Source organism: Ochlerotatus camptorhynchus, unplaced genomic scaffold, assembly GCF_037179485.1.
Source record: "Ochlerotatus camptorhynchus isolate MF236.1 unplaced genomic scaffold, CSIRO-AGI_Acam_v1.1 ptg000007l, whole genome shotgun sequence".
In the NCBI taxonomy this organism is placed as follows: domain Eukaryota; kingdom Metazoa; phylum Arthropoda; class Insecta; order Diptera; family Culicidae; genus Ochlerotatus; species Ochlerotatus camptorhynchus.
In genome coordinates this window covers 30,517-57,426 of record NW_027040499.1, presented here as the reverse complement: position 1 = coordinate 57,426, position 26,910 = coordinate 30,517, and the positions used below count along the sequence as shown (strand labels likewise).

At 42.7% G+C, this 26,910-nt stretch overlaps 3 protein-coding genes across 3 annotated transcripts in view; 1 reads left to right on the top strand and 2 right to left on the bottom strand.

The window, feature by feature from the left end:
• Scamp (secretory carrier membrane protein) overlaps positions 1-1,460 on the top strand; it is a 31,404-nt gene extending 29,944 nt beyond the window's left edge. Inside the window, exon 6 of the mRNA XM_065217594.1 lies at positions 1,347-1,460. Within this exon, the coding sequence (XP_065073666.1) occupies positions 1,347-1,356 (10 nt within the window). The 3' untranslated portion in view covers positions 1,357-1,460. The remainder of the gene's footprint in view (positions 1-1,346) is intronic.
• Positions 1,461-1,941: 481 nt separating this feature from the next.
• On the bottom strand, positions 1,942-3,749 carry bys (Bystin). Its single transcript, XM_065217449.1, has 3 exons — positions 3,252-3,749; positions 2,393-3,193; positions 1,942-2,330 (listed from the first exon to the last, which is right to left on the bottom strand). Exons 1-3 carry the CDS (start codon positions 3,659-3,661, stop codon positions 2,066-2,068), a joined length of 1,476 nt encoding a protein of 491 aa, XP_065073521.1. The 5' UTR covers positions 3,662-3,749; the 3' UTR covers positions 1,942-2,065.
• A 20,554-nt stretch (positions 3,750-24,303) lies between these two features.
• LOC135697432 (phosphoenolpyruvate carboxykinase [GTP]-like) lies at positions 24,304-26,568 on the bottom strand. The gene is made up of 2 exons (XM_065217103.1): positions 25,801-26,568; positions 24,304-25,738 (listed from the first exon to the last, which is right to left on the bottom strand). Exons 1-2 carry the CDS (start codon positions 26,425-26,427, stop codon positions 24,419-24,421), a joined length of 1,947 nt encoding a protein of 648 aa, XP_065073175.1. The 5' UTR covers positions 26,428-26,568; the 3' UTR covers positions 24,304-24,418.
• Positions 26,569-26,910: the final 342 nt, after the last annotated feature.

Genomic DNA, 26,910 nt, shown 5'->3' with positions numbered 1-26,910 from the left:
GAAATTCTCCGTCCTCTTTCGGGTCGCTGCAGTCGCGTCTTAGCGGCCAGAGGTTGACCCTCCCGCAGCTTCAGCGTCGCAATCAAACCAGCGTTATTTGAGCCGATTAATATGCCGGGTGATACCGCATCGTAGGTGGTGATAGGTAAGTTCCGTAGGTGTGCATACTGTCGTGCCAACTCCGCCTACTTCAACGTCTGCTTCAGAAGGTTCAGACTGGCGACCGTTCTCGTATCGTTCAAGGAAAACCGATCGCTTTTACTAGAACCTGAAACAGCTAGATAAACACGCTGAGAGTTCGGTTCCTGCCTAGTCACATTGCTGGTCCAGGCCAGGCTCGCAATCGTCAATTCCCAAACGGTCTATGACGGACTGCTCGACCAAAGTCATCGATGATCCGTCGTCGAGGAACGCAAATGTTTCTACTGATTTTTCGTTCCAGAACAGCTTTACTGGCAGGATCCAAAAGAACTTCGACTCCTCGGTAGCATGATGTGCGTTCACTCATCTGTAGACGGAGGCTGTTGTCTCTGCGACTCCGAGTGGAGCAGCTGATGATGTCGTAGCTCACAACCTTCGACTCCACAGCGAGTGGAGGCCGTCCATGTTTTCCAAGACACGTTCGACACAGATGGTGGTCCTGCACAATCTTCCAACGGCTCTCAGGATTCCACTTCTTGAAAACTCCACAGTCTTTGACCTTGTGGTTGGCACTGTTACATGCCAAGCATAACACTGCTGGTGGGGTCTCCTCCTTGCTTTCTTCCTCCGGCGCTTCACTTGTTGAATGAGCGTTTAAAAAGTTCTTGTCCCTGTCCTAAGATGTCCTCTAAGGTCTCCTTCAAAGAGTTTCATTGAGCTTGTAATTCTTCGAGCACACTTTTCGGCTTCTAATTGTACAAATTGATGCAATGGTAGCATATAAATATGTGAAATAGCTGTCACTTCACTTTACCGGAACCTATCCCATCCGTATGCATTCTGCGAGTCGCGTGACTAACATGAACTCTGTTGCCTTGGGGATGGCCTGGCATAGTGGCTAGCATTCATGTTTTCCACGCTAAAGGTCAGGAGTTCAAATCTCATTCCCGTGGGACTATAATAATAAAAACAAGCTATTGGCATCTGATAATCGAATCAAGTTATACAAATATTGCATGGTAATTGCTTATCTATACTGATACATATAGGAAAACTGATTTTTTCACCTGTTCATCCCACGCTTGGTTAATCATTTGCTGCATTATATTTCATTTACCTACCATTATTTTCTGGTGAACTCATTTAAACCTTCCCAAAAGTGACGCCTGAAAGAAAATTTTACCCCTTGTTTACTTATTTTCTAGCGTATATTGATAAGAGCAAATCTATTTCGTCCGTGAATCTCGTGATAATCCCGTGGACATAGAAGAAGAGAAAATGCTACGAAACTAAATAATAACCGCACTATTGTTGTTAAGTGGAAGGAAAGGAAAATCGATTGTGTTGAAAGTATTAGGTGTGTAACCGACGCATTCCCTACAATGAGGTTAATGAATGTAAGAACAGGCAAAGATCCAACTGAACACAAACAACTCCTAATTCACCCCGAAAACATAACAAGCATCTAACTGTGTATAAAACAAATCACACACTACTTATAAAGTCTGCTAGATGTAGTTAAACAGAAAGTAAGCGTTTGGAAATCTAGTTCGTTCACAAAGTGCTGTAATTTTGGTTGATCTATCGTTAACGGATTTAGTTCCCTAGGAAGTGTCTTTCTAAATCGCATACATACATCACATAAAAGAAATCGTTAAGCGGCAGTAAATTATAGGACAAAAAGTGTTGTTTTCCATAAAAATTGCTTGTCAATCTAAATGCATTTACCTCACTATGACCTATCTCTTCGAAAAAGAAAAAGTAAAGAAAACAATGACAGAGGGAAATTGAACAAAAGGCTAACACAAATTATAGATTTTATATCCATAGCTCAGATGTATTTGCATAAATACAATATGTAGCAATAAAGAAACGTATTGTATTGAACAAAACATAATAATATGCGTTTCATTTAATCTAGAATCTAAAGTTCATCATCATCTCCCTCATCGTCCTCGTCATCACTTTCCATGTCTTCATCAGCTGCGGAAGTTTTACCCTTTGCCCCGCTACTACTCGGCCCAGCAGGTCCGGCTTCCACATCCGCATCCATCGGAGTGAAGTCCATGTCCTCTTTGTACTCCATGTCAGCTTCGTGGGCGAGACTTTCACCGGTTTCCACGTCCCGGCACCTGGCTACCATCAGTTCCCGACGGATTTCCGGTGTGATCTTGTAGTGCGACTTTTTCCTGCAAAATACAAAAATCCGCTATCGCAATTTGGTAAGAAAGAAACACCAATCCAATCTTACTTCAACAGCTGCAGCAGGGCATCCCTCTGCTCGGAAGAGATGTCATTTTTATATCGCTGCGCGAAGGTAAGCAACGCACTGTGCCACAACGTTGGCAGCTCTCGTTTGTCCTGTTCAAAGTTCAGGAAATGGAACACTGCGGCGTCCACCACTCGGTATGGTAGGGCGTATCGTTTATCCAGAATAATTCTGATGAAGATCGAATTCGCGCCGGAGTATTCCATTTCGCAAATCTTCAATAGACATGCCGATGTGTGTAGGACCGGGATGGTTGTAGAACTGATGATGCTGCCGAAAATAATTGCCTCTCTCAAGGTGCAATCACCTGATTCCAACAGCGGTAGAACGATGCCCTTCATAAACGCAGCCGGCTTGAACAGAGCCTTCTTCAGTGCTCGGTAAAGGTAGAAGTTCAGTTTGTGATACTCGGCCAGATCGTCCCGGATTCGTGGCAGCAGGACGAGATTGTAGAATCTTTGTGCCATGTACTGCGTCAGTCCGGACGAGAATATCCTGGTGGCTTGAAACATCGCTGCAGCACTCCAATTGTGCGGTTCCGTAATGTATAGAATCTGCTCCCAATTTCTCAACTTCGGAACGATTTTAAATGCCTTTGGAAAGCGTCCACTTCTGTAGCGTTTTAAAACGTCCCGAACACCCTCGTACATCTCACGTACACGGGGATCAACCTCCTCCATCTTCAGGGAACCGGTATCGGAAAATTGCGTCTGAATTTCGGTTTGCTTCTCCGTTATTTTATCCATAATCATTTCGGCCAACGTTCGGGTTTTCACTCCATCCCTAAAACCAATCCAATGAATTTTCACATCATAAATCATCCACAACCTACCATACTCACTTATTTTGAAACATGTTCAGCGCCCGCTCGTCCTCCGCATTGATCTTGATATCGTCGAAAAAATCCTGCGCATCCACATCCGCTTCCTCCCGGTATTCCTCGTCCGATTCATCGGACGAAGCATGATCTCCGAGGCGATGTCTTCTCGTACTGCCTGCAGCAGCGGCTGCCGACTCGGCGAGCGATGGCCCGAACGAATCATCCAGCAGATTCAATTCGGCTTGCTGTTTACGGGCTTGATGAAGGATCTTCTTCGTCGTTCGGGAATCGACGAACTCCTCTTCCTCCGCCCGCAGACGCACCTTGTTTGCTTTCGGTTTTTTCGAAACCCGGCCCTCGTTGATTTGATCGCCGAGTGGCACTTTAGGACCGGATAGACCCTTTATTCGGTGCGCTTTCGATTTACCCATCGTATGCGGATACTTTCTTTTTGTTTGCACTGATTTATTAATAAAAAAATACGGATTTTTTAAGTACAAAAACGATTGGAAAACTGAACACCGGCGACAACGTGCGGAATCAAAACAACACCTCGTGAAGATGTTTGACAGTTCTACTTTTAACGAAATGTTTTTTTTTTATTTAACGAAACACGGGGCACCTATCGACATGGGCGCCGTGTTTCGTTGATGCGTAATGGGGTCGTTTGGAATATTCATTAGGGTGTTCCAAAATAACATTTTGTTATGAAACCTGGGGCCTCACCCCCCGAAAAAAAAATTACAGTGAAATTTTCAGTGGAAACAATGCTCTAACATTAACATTTATTGTCGACAATAAAAATGATTGTTATAATGTTGTACCCTTCCGAAAACGGCAAAACTGCTACCTAGCTGTACAATGAATGTATCAAATAAAATGTTGTTACAATGATTATTATTGTATTTTTCATTTATTTTATTGTTAACATGATTCGATCACGAACAATAATTAACAACTCTATAACAATAAAAATTGTTGTTACATTATATATTGGTGTGTTTTCATTGTGGGTTACTTCACGAACAATAAAAATAAATCTGATTGAAGCATGCAGACTATGAGAGGCAACACTGCCAATGTAATCAAGATAGGCGCTGCTCGTATGGCTCTTGCTTTGACAGTTCGTTTGGCTCTATTCGTTGCCAAGTCAATTGAACGGCTACGACCAGATCGGTTTGAGTTGAACTCAACTCTCCTGCCTCATCTAAATCCCGCTTAATGAAGACCTTTTCCGTGCAGTCAATAATCATACAATAATAATAAAAAAATCCAGATGTCTGGAAATAACTCTCAGGTGGAAGCATATTTCATGGGCGATTCTCTCCAGTTGAATGCATTAACTTATCAACGACGCTCAACCACCAAGGAGACGTGACCTAGAGAGATCGAGTGCAGGGGAGTTGGCCTCCATTTCTCACAAGTTCTGGATCGAATCTCAATCCATAACCAGTAAAAAAAGGACTCACCCGTAACAGACATATACCACCCCCTTCCCTTCCCGGGGCGATGTTTTATTTTTTCGATTTAGCGAAAGTCGAAAGTCGATAAAGTAGATCTGTCAAGCCAACACATACACTCTAAAGTACACTGTTATTTTTTTAATCAATAAATTCGCCAACCAACAGTAAAATAACAATAATATATAATGTTATTGAAAAAAAAATATATGGGGAAATCACGAAAATTTCATTGTTAAGATACTTAACAACCCCCCTTTTTTATTGTAAATTTTCCATTTACCATGAAATTTGCTGTTTTGTACAACATAAATCAAGGTAAATTTATTGTAGACGTAAGCAATATAAATCATTGTTAAAACTATAATTTTCGTCTTATTGTTACATTGTTTTTATTATATTTTTGTTGTTTTTTTTCGGGCCTCCAATTAAAAGCTTAGGGTGTTATCATAGAGGTAACTCTAAGACCACTGGGTCCCGAAGAAAATCATTATTATTTTTGGCTCACTCAGTACCAGAACAACGGTCCCAAGCAGTCCCAAGCTATTTCACTCACCCCTGCATGTTCTGCATGAATCCACACACCCCTGATGTTATCTGTCAAACTTTCATAGCGAATCAAAACAAACATAGTGTAGTAATAGAATTTCAACTAGAATAGGGTACGTTAATCGTTTGCTTGGGACCAATAGGCTACTAAAGTGGTGAGCCAATTTAAAATCGTTAGTTTCGTATTGATTGTTGGTTTAATCGCGTCGTCAGTAGTGTCGGTCGCTTCGTGTGATGGGAAGACACCGCTCCCGGAGCAGGCTCCTGAAACGTTCTTTCTGGCATGATTGTGATATCTTCATAGAATGACGAGACACTCTTGATCACTTGAGTTCTGAAATAGAAGTGTTTGTTTATTGCTTCATTTTTAGCGTTACAAATTCCTACTGGAGGAACTTGGAGTCAATTATGTATATGTTATTTACTCGATCACCAATCAGTGATCGATGTAAAGGGAGAGCGAGTAAAGAGAAAGAGAGAAACTACGGAGAAGGCTATTAGCACCGAGTGCGCTTGACAACGACACTTCGAGTGCGTTGTTCTGGAAATGTAATATGAGTAGGACACCTTTTGTGCCCTGTCGTAATTTATTGAAAACTGCTGTGGGTCTTCGAACTGCTCTATGCACTCATTTACATTTGTTGCATAAGCATTTCGAAGACATGGTATTAATTAGTTTGACGCGGCATGGTGCCGGTTGTATGACTGCATGTTTGTTACTAGGTGGGATTTGGCTACATGTGCATTCCGTATGCCACACTCCGAGAGAAAACGGAGAAGAAGAACAGCGGTGAGGGTAGCTTGAGTGTACCTATTTCGAATAGGTACGCTACTCTTCCCACAGATGTAGGGAATCCCACCTCAGCCACGGTGAAACGGTCTAAGAAGAGGAAGAAAAATCAAGGCCAGTCCGATGCACCATCGACTGACTCACACTGACTGACTCGCACCGAGTGGACGGGACGATGCCACCGCGACGAACGTCAGCGTCATTGGTGATTTCGGCGACGCCGTCGACAACGAAACTGCTGCCAGCCCGAATGCAGCAAAAATGAAGCTTCCTCCACTGGAGGTGAAGCAAGTCCCACTCAACACGCTGATTGGCGATCTTTCATCGCTGGGTGTTGCAGCTGAGTTTAAGCTCGGCAGGATCGGCACCAAGGTGATGCTCCGAACCAAAGCGGAGTACTAAGTGGCCGTGAAATATCTGAAGGATACCAAGGCGGAATTCTTCACGCACGACATCCCCGGTGAGAAGCCCTTCAAGGTCGTCATCAGGGGTCTACCAAACTTCGACCCCAAGATGGTCGAAGCCGAAATCAACCGGTACAAGCTAGCCCCAATCGCTGTCTTCCGAATGACAAGGAGAGATGAAAACGTGAAGACGTACCCGGATTGTCTTTTCCTGGTGCACTTCCAGAAAGGGACGGTGACGCTCAATGCGCTACAAGCCATCCGATCGATCTACTCCATCATCGTACGGTGGGAGCCATACCGTGGCGGTCATCGTGACGTAACGCAGTGTCAGAGGTGCCTCAATTTTGGACACGGTACCCGCAACTGCAACATCAAGCCACGCTGCAGCAACTGCGCTCAAGAACACGCCACTTCCAACTGCCCTGCGGATGGAGCCGTGGCGATAAAATGCGCTAACTGTGGTGGTGCACATCAAGGTTCTGACAGACAGTGCTCCAAAAGCGAGGACTTCAAACGCATCCGAAAGCTGGCGTCAAGCAACAATCAACCAGGACGAAAGAAGGACAAAACCCCAGCATTCAGGACGGAGGATTTTCCGCCTCTTCGTGCTCCCCAGCAAAGGCAAGCGAATTTGCGGGTGCAACCCGCCCCCCCTCAAGAAGCTTCCGATGATTCTGCTGGTCAAAGCTCTCCATCCCTCCCTGGATTCTGGAGACAACCAACAGCGCAAAACAACAACCCCGATCTGTTCTCAGCGGATGAACTGATGGAAATTTTCGTCAACATGTCCGGTGCTCTTCGTAAGTGCCGCAATAAGCCCGAACAGATCCAAGTGCTCGGTAAGTTCATCATCCAGTATGGCGTCTAAACCGCTAACTATCGTCACCTGGAATGCTTGCTCTGTAAGAGCAAAAAAGATTGAGCTTGCCGACTTCCTCCGCAAGCACAGCATCGACGTGGGCCTTCTAACCGAGACCCATCTAAAGTCCGGCGACAGCTTCTGGTTGCCTGACCACAATATTATCCGGCTTGATCGCACCAGCTCCAGGGGGGGTGGTGTTGCGGTCGTCGTCAAGAAAGGAATAAAATACCACACTCTGTCCCATATCCGCACCTCTATCATCGAGGCCCTTGGTGTGGAGGTGGAGTCGTCGACTGGATACGTCCAGTTCATCGCCGTCTACTGCCCTCGACAGTGTGCCGCCAGCAGTGGACTAGCGGCTAAATTCAAGAAGGACCTGTCCACCATCACCCGTACCGGTTCGCGCTTCGTAGTTGGAGGAGATCTGAATGCTCGCCATGAGGCCTGGCGGAACTACCAGCAGAACCAGAACGGTCGTCTCCTGTTCGACCACTCACAGCAAGGGCTGTACTCCGTTTGGTTTTCGGATGAACCAACATTCATCTCACCGGCGGGCAACCCATCGACGCTAGACCTGTTCCTGACAAATATCGGCTTGTCCAAGCCGGTAGCCTTGAACGAACTCAGCTCCGACCACCAACCGGTGGTGTCTGAGCTGGGCTGCAACGTGGCTCCTGCTTCAAGCCTGCGCAAGGACTACCATCGCGTAAACTGGGCCCAGTTTGGACGCGTGGTAGACAGGCACATCATCGACAACCCGCCGCTTGACACCGTGGAGGACATCGATCGAGCGTTGGAGGGACTCCACCAAGCCATAACCGTGGCTGACGAGGCGTGCGTCCGACGAGTTCCTGTGAGGGGTAAGTTTATTGCCATTGATTCCCACACCCAACTTTTGATTCGCCTGAGAAATGTTCGTAGACGCCAGTTTCAGAGGACTGGAGATCTGGGCAAAAAACGTGAAATGGCTGATCTGAACAGACAGATTGCTTCCAGAATGGACTCACTCCGAAATGAAAGTTTCGGGCGTGTTGTCCAGAATCTGGACGACCGCTCCAGACCATTCTGGAAGGTAGCCAAGGTCCTGAAAACTCATCCCAAACCCATTCCACCTCTCAAAGTCGAAAATGATGACGATCGACTTTTAATCACCCCACAGGAGAAAGCAAATGCGATCGGCGAGCATGTCGCTTCATCGCATTTGCTTGGCTCGAATATCCAAAGTCCGCTCGAAGATCAGGTTGCGCAATGCGTTCAAAACCTAAATGCCTCCCCTTATGTCGTGCCTCCGGCGGATATGATTACAGTACAACAAATTTGCTCAGCGCTGAAATGCACCAAGAACATGAAGGCTTCCGGGTTTGACGGTATATTCAACTTGATCTTGAAGAGACTCAGCATGAAAGTGCAGTCTCTTCTAACCGCTATCTTCAACAGATGTTTGGAACTGCACTACTTTCCAAGCATCTGGAAAGTAGCAAAAATCATACCGATCCGCAAACCCGGTAAGGATCCAACATTGTCTTCAAGCTACAGACCCATCAGCCTCCTTTCAGCGCTGAGCAAATTGTTCGAGAAACTCATTCTCAATCGTTTGCTCAAGTTTGTCGAGGAAAATAACATTCTCCTTCCGGAACAGTTTGGTTTCAGAAAGGGGCACTCCACCAATCACCAGCTAGTGCGGGTGATGAATAACATCCGAAGTAACAAAGCTGTATCCAAGTCCACAGCCATGGCCTTGTTAGACGTTGAAAAGGCGTTTGACAATGTTTGGCATGACGGACTTGTGTACAAGCTTTGTAACTTCAACTTCCCATTACATCTGGTTAAAATCACCCGTAACTACTGTGGTGTCCGAAATCTGCTGCTTCCTCCATAACGAACTACTCGTACGTAACTTCGTACTCTACAACTACCTTCAGCAAAGGTCGTTTAAGGTATCGTTGAATGGTTGTCTTTCCGACACGTTTTCCATCCCAGCAGGAGTCCCGCAAGGCAGTCTGCTGGGCCCCTTGCTTTACAGCATTTACACTTCCGACATTCCTCCCCTCGGAGACGGTTCCGTGTTTTTCCTGTTCGCAGATGATACCGCAATAGCCGTCAAAGGAAGGATGCCTCGCGAAATAACGAACAAACTTCAACGATGCCTTAACGCCTTTGCTGATTATGCCACCACGTGGAAAATAAAAATCAATGCCTCCAAAACACAAGCGATCATGTTCCTCCATCGGCAATCGCCCAAACTGAAACCGGCTCCATCTTGTAACCTATCTCGGGATGTTGTTTGACAAAAAGCTCCTATTCCGCTCGCATGTGGAGAAAACCGTAATCAAGTGTTCTGCCTTGACTAGATGTCTGTATCCGCTGATTTGCCGCAGATCCCACCTCTCAAGGGTGAACAAACTGGCCGTCTACAAACAAATCATAGCACCTGCGATCCTCTACGCAGCTCCGGTGTGGGAATCATGTGCACAGACTCACAGGAACAAAATCCAGGTCGCTCAGAATAGAGTGCTGAGGATGGTTCTTGATCGTCCTTTCGACACTAGAATAACAAATTTACATGAAGAGGCAGGCATTGCCAAAATAGATTCAAGAATTATCGAAATTAAGAATAAATTTGCACAAAAATGTAATTTATCAGAACATGCTTTGATAAGCAATTTGTATATAGTAGGTTAGGTGTACATAGTAGTTGTAGGTTAGTTGTAGTTGTAAATAGTAGTTATAAGTAGCCTCCTTTTTCAAATTTTCAAACAAACCAATCCCACCAAGGTGGTCATACTTTAAAATAGGCCTGATAGGACTAGAAACTGTAAATAATAATTAAAATCTCACTTTACTAAAGTTGAAAAGACGCATCTGTGTCACTTGAAAAATTCATACATGTAAACCACACAAACACAAGAAATAAAGATCATTTAACTAACTCGTTGAATGCTTTCTTGTAAACGAATTTTGGAGGTGACGGACCACCAGCAGCAGTAGAAACAGCAACAACAGAAACAGCAGCAGTTAGTGAATTTCACTTTAATTACACACGCAGGACCGGCTAGTAATTAAAATTTTATTTCCCTCAAGGTCCAATTAATCAATCACCTCAAATGGATCAAATAATTGAAGACCAGTCTTTTTGTTTTGGGTTGCGATCGTGTATTTGTCTCCAAAGATACAGAGGTTGAACACAATTAGGAAAATTGGCTACATACGATAAAGACCATTCACCTCCGTTGTTCAAACCTGGATTCATGGAGACGCGCGGTCCCACATTTGTAGAATTATTCTTCTAGAAGCGATGTGTTTTTGTTTTAGCGTCAACTGTAATTTTCCATGTGACTAATCTAAATAAACAATTGGTTCACAACAAGCCACTCAATACCATCACGTTTTTGCATCACTCGGGTAAACAACAACAAACCAATAACCACCATTGGTACCTTGTTGAGGGAGAGATTGAGTTGATTCACCAATGGTCGCGCACATTAGCTGATAAAAATCAATTTCTACCGACTAACCATTTGTTGGTATAGTTATTAGACTGGCCCACATTTATATGGTATGATTTATCTACGAGGCAACCCCCCTCCGGGATTGTGCCTATAGTCATTGGCGTAGCTAATGGGAGATGACCAGGTCCCCTGCAGAACTTTTTGAAGATTAATTTAATTTTAATTGTCGATATTGGAATCATACAAAAAAAATCTTGAGGGGGAGGCACCCTATACACCCCAATAACTACACTTTCTGAAAATTTCAGTTCAATTGGTTGTAACGCGGCTGGCACTTTCAAAGCTTATATAAACTTTTAATCAAAAGCGCCATCTCGTGTTACAACCGAACAAGCTGAAACATTCAGAGAGTAGTTTTCTCACCTGAAGGCACACTTCTGAGGTGTACTCCGTAGAATTATTTTTTTGGCCAGTCTAATAGCTATTAGCTCCATTGGGGGTCATATTTTCTTTGCAGCGATGCTTTCTCTCATCCGTCTGATACGCGCAGGTTTGTTTGTAAACACGTGCTCACCGTGCAGTATTCTTCTTTGGTGCAGCTAAGCAACCGGGTGTCGGGGTCGTTACATACAGCAAGCCGTTATTGTTCACTGCGCTTGAGGAAAACATCCTTGTTGTTGCATCTAGGTTAACGTTAAAATGCACTTGGCGGGAAAAGAGCCTAAATTTTCATAATCGAGCTTCGTGCTTTTTCAGTATGCATTGCAGTACTATGTGCATGCGTGTATGGATGGGAAGCTTGAGTGTGGTATATGAAATATGTCCTCGTAAACTTTTCCCATTAAACTTGGCAACTGGCCAGCTGCCATGTGTTCATAGATAAAATAAAAACAGGACAATCATATCTCCGAGTAAGCAGAAAAACAGCCAATTAAAATTATAGATGGCGGATAGCTTATGACACAGGCAGCCCATCAATTTGAACTTTTTGGTGAGTTTGTTGTTATATGTCATCTTACCATGAATTAAAGCCCGTCAACTTTCAAAGGAAATCATCATTCAATGCAACGTCCGGGATAAATATAGCAATACATCTCGCGGATATTCTTCCGGTAGAGTTCTAATAAGCCTCTTCTTGATGCTATTGTTGTTGTTGTTGCTGCTCAGCTGCATCGGAGATCACAATCCTCTCATCATCCATCTTACTCAACAGTAGAACCAGAGATCTCTAATACCTACTTCCGTCCTTTCCTTTCCCGTCGCTTCGCAAGATGCTTCTTAAACTGCTGCTGGATCCGCTGCATCAGAGTGTAGGCTAGGACCACTTGAAAGCTGCTCGGGCGAAATGAGATAGTTTTAACATCGGTCCGAGAGGAGAAATGATGAAGAAAACAACTGGCCATCTCCGTCGCCATCACACCGCCGACAGATCCTAGAAGCGGAAGTGTTGCTCAAAGCATAAAGAAATCATCATTCCATTTATTTTTTTGCTCCTATGCATTGTGCGCCCGTTCCGATCCCGTATACTACTATATCGGGTAACTGAAGACGAAAGATGTTTTTTTCTTTCTTTGTAAGCAATGATGAGTGCCAAATCGTGAAGAACTTTGGTCTGGCCTGGCTGATGTTTTTATCCCTTTTATATAGTTCTGTGCGGGAAACTGAACTGACGTGCACTTGAAAGTTCTTCTACGCTGTGCTTCTTCGAGACTGAGGACGAATAGATGGTGTCAGTGAAAATTTAAACCACAAGTTAAAGGATCACTTTTCCGACCAACGACACTCACTCTTGAGTGTGTGTGTGTGTGTGGGGGGAGGGGGGATAGGAAAATAGGAGCCCGAAATGTATTGGTTATGATGGAAATTAATGCCAAGATTTAGCTGGTGCGGCAGTGTTGAAGCGAGGAGGGTGATGATTTTTTTTAGGTTCAGGGCTTAAATCTTTCAAACATGAGATATTCCATTTGAAATGTTTGAACAAAGCTGATGTTTTAATTTCCACCAAATGACAAAAACATTAAGTTTACCGTATGCGTGATAATGTTTGCACAATTGAGCAATGTTAAAATTAAAAACAAATCTCAAAAATTTCGTTTTCGAGTTTTTTTTTTTATTTATTCAAAGGGGTGATGTTTCTCAGAGTCTTAAACTATGTTAATCATCGATCGAGTTTCGACTTGCTGCAATTACGGCCTCCACACGCTTCCGGAATGCACGGCAGGTTCTTATAATGTAGTCTGGATCCATTTATCTCCAGGTATGGGTCAATGTTTGTCTGAGGCTTGCTGTACTCGGGTGGCGTTTAGAACAGGCCTTCGCCTTCATGACGCGCCATATTGAGTAATCCAGCGGATTAAGATCGGGGCTGGATGGCGGCCACATATCCTTCACCCAGAACGGAAGATGTTCCTGCAACCACTTCTGAGTGCGGTTCGAGGTGTGGCACGGAGCCCCATCTTGTTGAAATACAACATTTGGCTTCGGACCGTACTGTTCTTTGATCCACGGAAGAACATACTTACTCAAAATCCCGAACTGTAGACCTCCGTGTTGACCTTGTCGCCTTCTGGAATGAATACCGTGTCCATTTTTTTTGCCATCGGAATCCACCAATCCAAACACCATACCGCTAGCAGGATGCTTGGTTAGATACACGTTCTTGTGCTCGTCGGCCACGTCTTTTACCGGAAGAGAACTAATTTACCGGTTGGTTCTGGAATTTGATACGGGATCGACGGTAAACATGCTCTCGTCGGTGAACAGGATTACCGGATTTTTTTCGCTTAAGGAAGTTCAAGATTTTCTTGCATCGTTCGACTCGTAGCTCCCGGATGCGGTTGGTAATCATGTGAGTTTTTTTTTCCGTGCCCTCGATTTCGCCCCGCAATCTTCCTTTACGATCTTCCGTGCCGTAAAGTCACTGATCCCGTGTTCCTTCGCCATTTTCCTTATTGAACGCACTGGATTCATCCGAATCTTCCTTTTGATAGCAGCGATAACCCTCGGAATCCGAGCTGATCTCGGACGACCTGTGGCCACCTTCGCGGATAGTTGTCCTTTCTTTTCTCGGTCTAAAACCCTTTTGACGGTCCACCGGGACACTCCCACGGCGATTGAAATGTCTTTTTTGCGACATTTGCACTTGGGACAAACCACGAATACGCTGCCACTTCGTCATGGTGCAACTGTCAAACTAAGTAAATCATTTTCTTTTATACACAGCCTACTACGGTATGAGCTATAGGTTACATGCATTCAAAGAAAACCAAGGTATTGTATGCACAGGTTAAACGGGAACCTTATTTGAACGATGGTGCAAACATGATCACGCATACCGTGGACCAAGGGATATTCACTTTAATATGTGCCGAAAACTGTGCCAATCGAAATGTCGAGCGTACCAAAGTAGGCCCAAGTGTGGCAATCAAGGCGTGCAAATATCCCATGAGTTTGACAACCCTGAAAATATAATGACATTTGTGGTTGTGTTTATTTTTTTCATTTTCGGAGTGCATGGCCAACTCCTATAACTCAGCGACTGTATTCAATTGACTCAGTGCCGCCGCGGTGGTGTAGTGGTAAGCGTGACTGCTTTCTCACCAAATGGTGCCCAACCTAACAGTAAGGAAGTTGGCGAAAATAGAGGAAGTAAGTATCGGAGCAGTCCAAACCGCCATCTGGAAGTTTAGTGTTGAAGTTACCTTCAAGGATACATTGAAATCTGGCCATAAACCGGGACTGGTGGACTGAAAACTGGACCAGAAGATCATCAAGATTTCGTCAGTAAGAAAAGTGCCTCTGTTCGAGATTGAAAACGTTCAAGAACCAGAAGAAGCCAAAACGGAGTCGGAAGCTACATATATGATAGCCTGCTGTGTGGAAAATTGGCGTGTGTTATTATGGACGATGAAACATATCAGGCATAACATTTGATAACGGCACAAAAGCATTTGTAAACAAACTTTCTAAGGCCCTTTGCACGCGAACCAAAGTACGCCCACGCAAACCAATACCACTTTCGGAAAGGAGATAGTTGCCCCTATCCGATGATATTGTTGGTTTGCATGGACGTACTTTGGTTCGCGTGTAAAGGGCCTTAGAAAATTTGTTTACAAATGCTTTTGTGCCGTTATCAAATGTTATGCCTGATATGTCGAATTTGACTACAGGACGCTTCCAGGAGACCAATACTTCACAGTCCGTGATGGTTAGGAAGTGGACGATGCCGGTAAGTCAATTATTACCGAAAAATTTGGTAAGAAGGCCTTGGGAGTGTTTGAATCGGCGTCTGCGACCCATGATCCATCAACATGATGGCCCAGTACTCATTTGGTCCGATTTGGTCTCAAAGCACTACTCGAAAGACACGGTAGCTTGGTACAAAGCAAACAAAGAGCAATACGTGCAAAAAGAGATGAATCCTCCGAATTGAGCGGAGGCTCGGTCAATCGATACTTTTTGGGCCCTCTAGAAGGGATATCTACGGAAACACTTTAAGGTGAATCGATGTGACATCCTTATTCGTGGAACCACTTCAAAATTTTAAGTGCACAAATATCAGCTTCTACCATTCGTGCAACATTAAAATTGTTGCTCCACGTTCGCTGCACTGCAGTTTACATGAAGTAGCAATTTCAGGTGAAATGGAGCACCGATTTCCGAGATTTGTGGAATTGAAAACTCGAAGTGGAAGTGCATGTATAGCCTACGTGGCGGCCATTTGTGGACTCTACAAGGAACCATCTTGAGGCAGAGAATTCAATCGAAGAAATTGAAAAAGACTGAACCTTTAATCATTCATCGAATTATTTTCATCCAGTTGAAAGAGATTAGAGAACCTATTAATGAAATCAAAATTAGAGTTCAATGACATAACGTTGTTTTATTCCTGTGTTTTAAACTGTGCTAATACTTTCTGGGACACCCTTTTTGGTTAAGCAAATTCGTTTCACAAGATTCTGACTAGATGTCCTTTTTTAATAACTGATTCCTTGCGGGTGTGTAGAAACGGAAACGTATCCTGATCGATTAGGGAATAAATTGCCACCAACTACCTTTGAAATCCTCTTCAACTAAAACAAATGAAGAGAGCGGACTCAGCGCCATCCATGCAAGAAGATAGCTCATAAACTCTGTTATAGGTCTAGTGTTGATGATGTTAGTGGTTCAGTCATCCGCAGCATAGAGGTAACTCTAAGACCGAAAGGTTCCGAAGAAACGTGCTCAACTTTTTGGTTCAGCTCTGGGACTCTGTTCGGTCCAAAGCTAATTGATGCACCCCTCGAAACATAGGAAAATCCACGAACCCCTAATTTTATCTGTCAAACTTTCATAGCGAATCAAAACAAACAGAGTATAGTACTAGAATTTTGACTGGAATGGTGTACGTTAATCGAACTACTCGGCTGTTGGAATCTCGGTGAAAAAATTTAAGTGTGTAGTACCAGAGCTGAGCTAAAAAGTTGAACACATTTATTCGGGACCCTCCTGTCTTAGAGGTACCTCTATGATTCTATCAAGAACAACCAAGACCGAGTGAAGCATTTGATTAAAGTAAAAGTTTAATAATTTTTTAAACAGAAGTCGAATCAATTTTCAGTTTTCGACAATGCTGTTCTGCATAGTATTCCCAATTTAATTTTTTAATCCGAGATTTTTTGACAAGTAAATGAAAAGTTTCGTGACATTTTCCATACATTTGCCCAAACAAAATTTAAAATTCTCCCGCAAATCTAGATCATAACCAAATTTGCTCAAATTTTGCACAGTTGTTGGGGACCTCAATGCGCATCGAATCATGTATGCTTTTTACAAGAAATGCAATGGCTGGAAACATGAAACATCAGAGAAAGCGTGCGATACTTCGTAAATCTTCTCAATGCGGCTCTCTTGATTGACTTCAACCTACGTAGTTCTCTCGTCTGCCAGTGAGGGTGAGAAACTTTGTGGTGAGTTCTTTTCGGTACGTGTCTGTCAATGACGTATGTCAAGGCATGGGAAAAGGTTTGCGCTACAGCCTCAGCGTCATCAGGATCAAGGATGTTCTCCCATTCCATGCTAGACAATACATCTACACGGACAGAAAATTGTTTGCATTGAACCAAAAAAAATTTCATTTGTTTTTAAGAAATAATTCCGGTTGAAATTATATTGCATTTTATTGTTTCGATAATATTTATTCAAATAAATTCAAAATAAGATTCTTTTTGTTTTAATAAGCCACTCTTCAACTGCAACTATTGTAAAAACAACAATATTCTTTTATTAAGCCAACAATAGTTGATTTTAATTTAACATTTATTTGTTGTGTCTGTTCCCCGGGCCATGAATGCAAAAATAACTACCAACCATTCCCTCGTTTCCACCCGGACAAAAATGTAAACAATAACAAAAAAATTCTCGTTTGATTCAGCTCTATAGAGGTAAGCAAGTATGCTGCAGTCGCAAAATATAAACAGTTTTTCTTTTTTATCCTTTATTTTTTCCGTCGATCTTATTTTCAGTACAGAGTACCAATGCTCCCGACGCCAGGAAGGCCGATCCCACACCTGGACCCTACTTATCGACCCATCAACTCATGAACCGGAGAGATTTTATGCCTCAGAAAGGTTTCAATTGTTATTCTGTTTGTTACAAATAGAAAACAAAACATAAATATAATCCCAAATTATTGAATAATGAATCAATAAACATATTTTTATTTCTACTGCGTATATTGTCAGTCTAAATAAAATAAATTGATTGAATCAACAAAAAATCTCTTTTAAAAACAAACATTTTTTTTTGTTGACCCAGCTGCCAAATTTGACAGCTTACGTCAAAACCATAAAAGCTCTCTTGTATAAATTCGAAAATATTTTCTTTTTGATTTAACAATCCATGGGTTTTTAGAAACAAAGATACTGGATTGTTGAAATAATAATGATTTCTTTTTGCAGCCAAAACAAAATGAAATTCTTATTAAATTTACGTCAAATATTATTACGCTTAAAATATTTTTTTCTGCGTGTATGATGCTACGGTGGTGAGCTTTACGGAAGTCATAAGAAACCGCAGCAGGATAATCGTCGAAATCACGCACGAGTTTGTCCTCAACAGTGACAATTAGAGGAGGGTGATGCAGAACTGGCTTAGTTAGTGCACAAGGAGCCGAAGAAATTAATGGAGCCCTGTCCTGAGTGCTCACGATTATTTTCGTTAACTAATGATTAATTTGAGAAAGCGCTGCTGCGCTGTAGTTTTCGAGAAGCTTAATAGCCTGGCAGATTGAAGTAACCCAAAATAAATATCTCATCAACTGAAGTGGCACTTTCGATAACTGTGAAAACTGACCGACAGTGGTGAGTATCGATGAGTTCATTGTCCCGGACTCGATCAGGTGGAATGTACAGAGCACGTAGAAATAGTGTGCGATCACCCGGATTGATGGCTGTCCAAACCTGCTCCACATTGTTCCATGAATCATTCTCGATGGCCTTCGCTTCCAACCCGCCACGGACAGCTACGGCTGTTGTTAAGATTGTGATCGCAACGAAAGACTTCGTAGTCAGGACTAAAGACTTGACTGGAAAGCGTTCGAGAATCGAGTCACGTTTTGCATAGGACAATTACATCCTAGCAACGATCCGATACAGCTAGTTGGTACTCTTGAACATAAGAATTCATTCGGCGTTTTGGTAGAAGATCACGGCGCCCTGCTTACGGCAAGGATTCGAACGATTGTTCTACCTGAAAATCACAGATACATCAGGCAACAACTGACGATCATCGAGTCTGATTACATACTCGCCATAGTGAGTGGGTTGGAGTGGGTCGACCCCCTCTCCACATCCGACAGCAGGTCCGAAATAACTATGACGAACGAAGGCTGCTGATGGCAGGACTGAGATGGATGGAATGGGGGCTTCCATGAGGCTTTTTACGGCGCGTTCGGGGTTCTCAGGATTGAGAGTTACAGAGTCATCATCACAATGCGTTCGGAAAATCTCAAAAACTCAAAAGTTTATACGCCTATGAGTTTTGCCTTCCTAAATTCAACGTCGCATGAATCACCGATTAGTTTTGAGGTTTAAAAATTCATTTCTTTATATGTCAGCGCTATTAATTGTTATTATTATTGTTTGTGCATCAGGGGTTGGAAGTGTTAGTTTGCATACAATTGACGTTTTAGTGGTTTTTATGAGTTTAAAGCTGGAATGATTTTTCTGCGTTGTGAGTGTGAGTGCGTGAATATGCATGATAATCTCAAGCGTGAATTTTGTTTGGCGTATTCGCACGTGAGTCTTGCAATGAATGCGATTTAAGAATGATTTTCCAAACACTGAATGACTAACATAGTCCGAATTGCTGAAAATTTGATCGGCATCAGGCAGTGAATGGTCAATATATTGATTATACTACTTGCCTGTAGAAGCAAGCTGGAAGACTCTTGATTAATGTGCTTAAACTATTCAGTAAGTTGTTTGAACTAGTTTAAGGACGGAAAATGAAACAGATGCGAGAGAATTTTATTCTGATATTCCACATTTGAAAAAAAAAAATAAGCGTTTAACACAAACTTATGTTGCGCAGAATAAACGCAAGCGGATTCGATTCAAACGACTTTTTACCTTAAGAAAACAATATATTTCCTAAATCTAGCGTTCAGAACCATAAGGGCCTAACTGCGATAATCGATTTACTTCATCGATTTTTTCTTGCATTAATAACTCATAGCATAGCATAGCATAAACCAGGTTGCACAATGTCGTAGGTGGTAAGAGCTCCAAACTGTTGTTAAGAAGGAGACCCAACTTCATCCGTTGCTGTTAGATAGTAATTTGTGATTAATTACTACCTCTTAGATAAAGGATGTGTCTCCCTCCAACAGACCAGAGCTGTCCTGGCCACGTCCTTGCATCTGGTGGGGAACGAGAAGAAATGTTAGTCCGACACTTACTTAAGAGAGATGCAGAGAACTCTACAACCCCTCATGAGTGTCACGGGAAGGGTGGATTTTTGTTAGTAGAGAGGGTAAGCCATAGGATATGCCCAGCCGCCGTTGCTGACAATCTTTATATCAAGGATTTAATAAATAGAAGCTGTAAGTAGTTTATCTGTCCTTTGTTGCTGCCCATTACCTAAACATATTATTCAAAACAGTCTTCAGATTTTGGAATTAAGAAACGTTATCAGCTCGATCCTGTTGCTCCTTTGCGCCTGAACATGTTAGTTGATCCTAAACATATGCAAAATTCATTCTGATCGATAAGAGGTTCTCATGTGTAAAAGGTTATTGATAGTATGTGGAATCGAAGATTAGAATGAAGATTCGTCCTTGGTCTAACTCCCACTGTCTGGCAGTGGCATTATGGATAAAATCTGCCTGCAATCATTGCTTATGAATGCAAGATGCTTGAACCCGGGATTTAGAAGGTGACAGCTCTACCGCGGCTACAATAGCCCATTTCAAGAACGCAAGCATTCCGAAGCTATTTTCACACATGATAAGCCCCGCTCCAATACATTATCGATGCAAATATACACCATTCATAATGTACTGAAACTTTCAATCAAGCAGTAGTGCAATACTTGATTGACGCGTATTTTGTAAGTTTTGAAAATTTCAAAACTTACAAAATGATCGTTAATGATCGTTTTTAATTAGATGAATAGGGGTTTTGATCTAATTTCCGTCCTACACATCCTGCACTTTACCTCTCTTTTTGGAAAGGGTTTGAACAAAACTTGAAATGTTTTCATCAAAGATAACCCGCATAGAAAAATACCATTTCTAGAACAGTTCAAACTTCACTGACACCTTACTAGCTATGTTAACTTTACACAAAATAGTTTTGTTATGGTTTATGGAATGTAATAAACATTAAAGAAACACTACTTTCAACTGTTACAGTTTCTGGTATGTTCCAGCTAAATTTTGCTACGGTTGATCAACTATACTGAACTGTTGCAAAACATTACGAATAAAAGTTGTAAACAACTAGTACAACGCTTACGTGTTTCGATTATGGTTGCTTTATGTTTTTACAATTGGTACAAACAGAAGAAAACGCTTTTGATTGAAACTGTGCTCGTAAGTTCATTGTGTTGTTTTGTTCGTTATTTTATTTTTAAAACCCTCGGTAAATCATCTTTGGTAATATTAGCTTAAAGTATAAAATATTTCTTAAAAGTGCATGCAATTTCTACACAAATATTCAGGGCTAGCAGCCGTTTACATGTGAAGGAGATTTCGATGCTGGCGGCTCACATCATCCAAAAAGGAAATCCAAGCAGGTTCGTTTTGCCGGGGCCTTTTTATTTTCCAGAAATGGAATGGAGTTTGTTTTGCAGGGCAAATTAATTTATTTATTCATTTAATATTAAGATCAATAAACATGTTACCAAGGGCAAGGGAGGTATCCACAAAAAGAAATCTTGTAAATCACAATAAAATTAAAGAACAGCTCATGATGGCTGTATTCCGGATAAGCTACGACAGTATTTATTATAACGTCAATAAGTATGGTAATTTATACCATTTCATAGTATATCAGGAAGTTAACAACAATGGTTGGTTCTAAACCGTACTACCTTATTCGAAAGTTAATGGAAATAGTTTCACATATCCAACTAGAACCTTTTCTGATGTGGTAAGGCTATAGTTGTTCTGCTAAAAATGTATGGGAACAAGCGAGATTCCGTATGGTGAACGTTCTTAACCACCCATTGTTCGTATGGTTGGGTCTTCGAAAACCTTAATCCATATGGTCAAAACTTTATCTAGGTATGGTTTGATTAAAGTTGACTGAACCTTTCTCATTATGGTTTTCAGAGGAAGATAAACCATTTTCAATGTGGTAATCGTATGGTTGTGATTTATGCGGGAACTTCTCAATTTATTCACCTTTCCATACGTACCGTTGGATTTCATAAAGAGTCAAACAATGTTGAGATATTATTAAAAATCTAACACTGTTTCTTGGTTCTAAATTCGTCCTACGAGTTTCAATTCCGTACTAACGCATTGAAACACCATAAGATTTTCTTCGTCCTACGAATGATGGTACAAAAAGTGGATTCGCTAGGAGCGCTTCTTTTGTTTTGAGAACAATGAGTGTAAATATTCATACAATGCGCTGTACTAGGCTTCATGTTGTGGCTTGTGAACTAACGGGTCGGGACAAACGTATTATTGATTTGTGCACGGTGAAATCATTGATATTATTGATGATTTCTGCTCGATAGAACGGAAATGGGTGATTACGATGAAGTAGTGCTCTTCCCTATTTCCTATCGATGACAGAGGAACGAAAAGGTAAATAAACATAGCTGAGCGTAACTACGCGTAGGTTAGAACAGTCGGCACCACATGCAACGGATAAGAATTTGAAAATTTTCACTAATGCCCTTTTCAACATCACTTCTGTACTTTCAAATTAACACTTTTTTTAAAAATGAAAATGTAAATTTATAACATTTCACTAGAACGAAAACGACGCAGCAAAACAAAAACACGTCATTTTTGCAGCGCGGCCTACTTCGATCTCTTTTTTTTTTAATAACGCATCTAGATTAATTTTTCTCGCTGCCTTTGATGTTGCTTCTGCTAGCCAATGCATCCTTTTGCATCACTGTATTGGAAAAATCGGAAAATTGTTTCACTTAAGTATACTAATACAAAGAGAAAATCGATGAAGAGAATCGATCATCGCAGCTAGGCCCTTATGATTCTGAATGTTAGAAATGTTATACATATTTTTGATTTCCATTAGCTCAGTCGATAAAGGCGCAGCTACAAAGCAAGAACATGCTGGAGATGGCTGGGTTCGATTCCCGGTCCAGTCTAGGATATTTTCGGGTTGGAAAGTTTCTCAACTTTCCTAGGCATAGAGCAAAATTGTACTTGCCACACAATTATACTAATGCAAAATGACAGATGCATCGAAAGCTCTCAATCAATAACTGTGGAAGTGCATCTAGAACATTAAGTTGAGAGTACGCAATAAGCTAAGATCCGTAGCAATCAGCTTCAAATGCAAAGAAGAAGAGAATAATAATTTAGGATTTTAGCGGCAGACAGTTTTAATCCTTTTTGTCCCTTTAATCCCCACTGTGCATTGCATAGGTTGCTGGTTGCTAGGAACCTAACTCAGGGTAGCAGTGTATCGACGGTATCGATATAATAGGGTAGAGAACTACTTCGGCCTAATCGCCCATTTGGGGCCTATCAAGCAGAACACTTCAAATAAATCCATGATTTCAGAGTTAACAAGTCAATTATGCGCTTGGAACGATACTTTAGTTAATAAGCTACGGAACGAAGTCAATGAGAACGCGTGATATGAAGGTTTGCACCCATTATTCCCAAAAACAAAAGAGGCGCCCCGATAGGCCAAAGTGAATTCATTGGCGTTTCAATGGCGTTTCAATGCGTTAGGCCGAGTTTAGAGTCCGTAGGCCGAGTTTGGCGTCAAGAAGTAGTGTTAGACTTTTGACAATTTCTCAACAATTGGTTTCTCTTTATCAAATCTTACGGTACGTACGGAAAGGTAAATAAATTTGAAAGCCATCAGTAATAATAACATTCCGTTTGGTACTAAACTGCGCTAGATTAAGAAAGACTAAGTGTGGGTTGTGCTTAATAGGCCGGAAATGGGGTAGTTAACCCTATCGGTAATTGGGTTGTTTACGTGCTGTAGAGCATTTAATTTCTTTCAATTCATGAATGAAATTTTGCAATAGCCAGTAACCTGACGACTAAGCTATACAAAGCCTGCTTTGTGGATGCAAACTTCAGCTCAACGGAGTTTAGCTTTAAAAATATCGTTTTTGTAGCCTTTGAATGAAACTTTTCAGAGCCTTGATAAAGTTGAACTTGCCATCAAGTCATTCAGAAGATATAAAACAAAACCGCATATAACCAATGCTGCTGAACTGAAATTGATTTGGTCCACACTGACTGAATTTTTCTAAAAGATACCAAATTGCTGCACTACTGAGGAGCTATTAATTTGTTTCAATCCACTGTGCATCTGAAGCTAAAAAAATGCATGTGAATAATGTAAACAAAGTTGATTAAAACTGCGTAGTTGTCACTTGTGACACTCCCATCAAATGAAATTATTCACTTGAAGACTTTGGTTTCAATCAAAAAAGTCAGCTTACACGCAGCGGCCTTCCATTCAGTTAGCGTTCACAATTTAGCACCATCACAGCCACGAGCATGATAAGCACAAATCACATACATATGATCTAAAATGAACGAAATACGCAATAAATATTACCTATCACTAGCACCACATTACCTATTCCCTTGACCGCACAAGTTGATTCAGCCTTGGAGCGGAGCCAAGCGTAAAACTTTTTATTTGATTTGACTCATCTCTTCTCTTGCCCGGTGTAGCCTCCCGCCAAAGTGGAGCGGACGTATTTTCCTGTATGATGTCGGTCACAGTTTCTTTCGAATAAAAACTACTTATTCAAATGTGGTTAGCCGTAATTGCTTGACGGCTAGTTTCGAATGATTTAGAAGAAATTCTCTACGGCATTGGAATGAACAGTTTCAGATTCGTACAAAAAAGTTCTTATTTTATTTACACTACTCGTGTACACGTTAATACTTACAAAATTTACACTGTTTGTGGTTATAAATTATCGTTCCTAAACTAAAGAGCTAAATCTACACAGTCATTACATGTCTTCCACGCGGCCCTTCAGTTCTTGCCACTCCTTACCGATCTCCTGGGGCAGATCGTGAGGCAGTTGATTATCGTAGTATTGCTTGATTTCTTCGACTTCCTTCTGCCAGAACGGCTTTGGAATCGAAAACAGTTCCTTTTCATCAATTCGTTGGCCCAAGCCGTCCATGTTGATTGATCCGGGCGTTGGGAGGCGACCAATCGGTGTCTGTTGGTAGCATTCCTCACCGTCGATTCGCCGCAGAACCCAATCCAACACTCGGCTGTTTTCGCCAAATCCGGGCCACAGGAACTTGCCCTGGTCATTCTTGCGGAACCAGTTGACGTGGAAGATTTTGGGCATGTTGCCACCAACTTCGGCCGCCCGTTGTTCCATGCTGAGCCAGTGCTTCAGGTAGTCGCCAAAGTTGTATCCGAAGAATGGTCGCATCGCAAACGGGTCGTTCATGATGACCTTGCCCTTGTGTTCAGCTGCAGCGGTTGATTCACTGCGCATCGCCGAACCGATAAAGACTCCATGCGACCAAGAGTTGGCTTCGAAGACCAGGGGGACACCTGCAGGTCGTCGACCTCCGAAGAGAATGGCTGAGATTGGTACGCCTTCGTTGTCTTCCCATGCGGGGTCAATGATTGGACATTGACTAGCCGGGGCGCAGAACCGGGAGTTTGGATGGGCAGCTGGAGATTTCGATTCGCCCTTCTTCCATGATTGACCGAGCCAATCGGTAATCTCGACTCCAGGAGCTAGTTCTTCCTCCATTCCTTCCCAGAAGACTCCTCCGTCCGATGTGGAGGCGACATTGGTGTAGATGGTGTTTTTGTAGATGGTGTTCATGGCGTTCGGGTTGGTGGCGGACGAGGTTCCCGGAGCAACACCGAAGAATCCATTCTCCGGATTGATGGCACGCAGTTGACCTTTGGAGTCGAATTTCATCCAAGCGATGTCATCACCGACACATTCGACTTTGTATCCCGGTAGCGTAGGGTTCATCATGGCTAGATTGGTTTTGCCACAGGCGGACGGGAAGGCGGCAGCAATATATTTCTTATCACCATTGGGATTGGTAATGCCCAAGATGAGCATGTGTTCGGCGAGCCAACCTTCACGTCGTGCGATGGTGCTACCGATGCGAAGAGCGAGGCACTTTTTGCCGAGCAGCGAGTTGCCACCGTAGCCGGATCCGTAGGATACGATTTCGTTGTTGTCCGGCTTGTGCAGAATGATGGTCCGTTCTGGGTCACAAGGCCAGGAAGGCATAGAGATTTTACCATTGGCTGGGGTTCCAACCGAGTGCAAACATTTGACAAAGTCCTGTGGGAAGAGGGTATTGATTAGTTCAATGATATTTCTCAACCGTAGATGAAAGGCCTTACCGAGTTATCGGACAGTTTGTCCAGTACATCTTCTCCCATCCGGGTCATGATGCGCATTGAGTTCACGACATAGGCCGAATCGGTGATTTCGATTCCAGTTTTGGCCAAGGGGGAAGCGATCGGTCCCATGGAGAAAGGAACGACGTACATGGTGCGACCCTTCATGCATCCAGGGAAGCGTGCCTGAATTGCTGCGTTGTAGTCTTCGGGAGAGATCCAGTTTCCAAGGGCTCCTTTGACACCTTCTTTCGGGGTGGGAATCGCTTCTTCCCGTTTCTCGGTGCAGATGAACGTCTTGGATTCCACCCGAGCTACGTCCGCTGGATTGGTTCGAGCTAGCCAACAGTTGTCGTACTTTGGTAGGGGTTGAATCGTTCCTTGGTTGTGAAGTATTTTCAACAGGGTTCTGCTTTCGTCTTCGCTACCGTCGACGATGTGAATTTTTTCCGGTTGGCAGAGGGCAGCCGATTGTTCTACAAAGTCTCGAACTTTTGACGAGAGCTGTGTGATTTCGCCGTTGACGACTGGGAATCCTCGAAGGTGGTTGTAGATCGCCTTTGGGACTGTCTTCAACTTGGGACTCCCCATCGCTGCAGGGAGCCTAAGTAAAGCGGATAGATTGACCATTTTAGTTCACTTACAAGCTACTGTGAATCACAGGCAAAACAATAAATTCTTCAATGCTACACCACGGCTTCGCCCGTTTCTGATTTAACTTTCACTTCTTAGTAGATGCTGTTCTGAACCGGTTGGCTTTGGTAATAGAGTCTCTGGCTCGCAGCATCGGCTATATATGCAATCGAGAGAATGGAACTGACGGTCGGTTATCAGTATGGAACACGACCAGTAGCCGGTTTCAATACTTCCAAACAATACTGGCGACGCGTGTGTTGAGAATAACAAAGTTCATGTTTTTGGAAATAAACACCAGCTGCCACACAGCCTGGGTAAACAGCCCAGCGCAGCAGCAAGAGGAACGACTTGCATCATTATCATTTCTGGAGGACGGGCGAACAGTGGAGAAGAAAATTGTTTTGCGTAAGTAAGTGGGACCATCATTCACATACACAATAATACAATGAAATGATAACAGACCGAGACTCCGCTAAG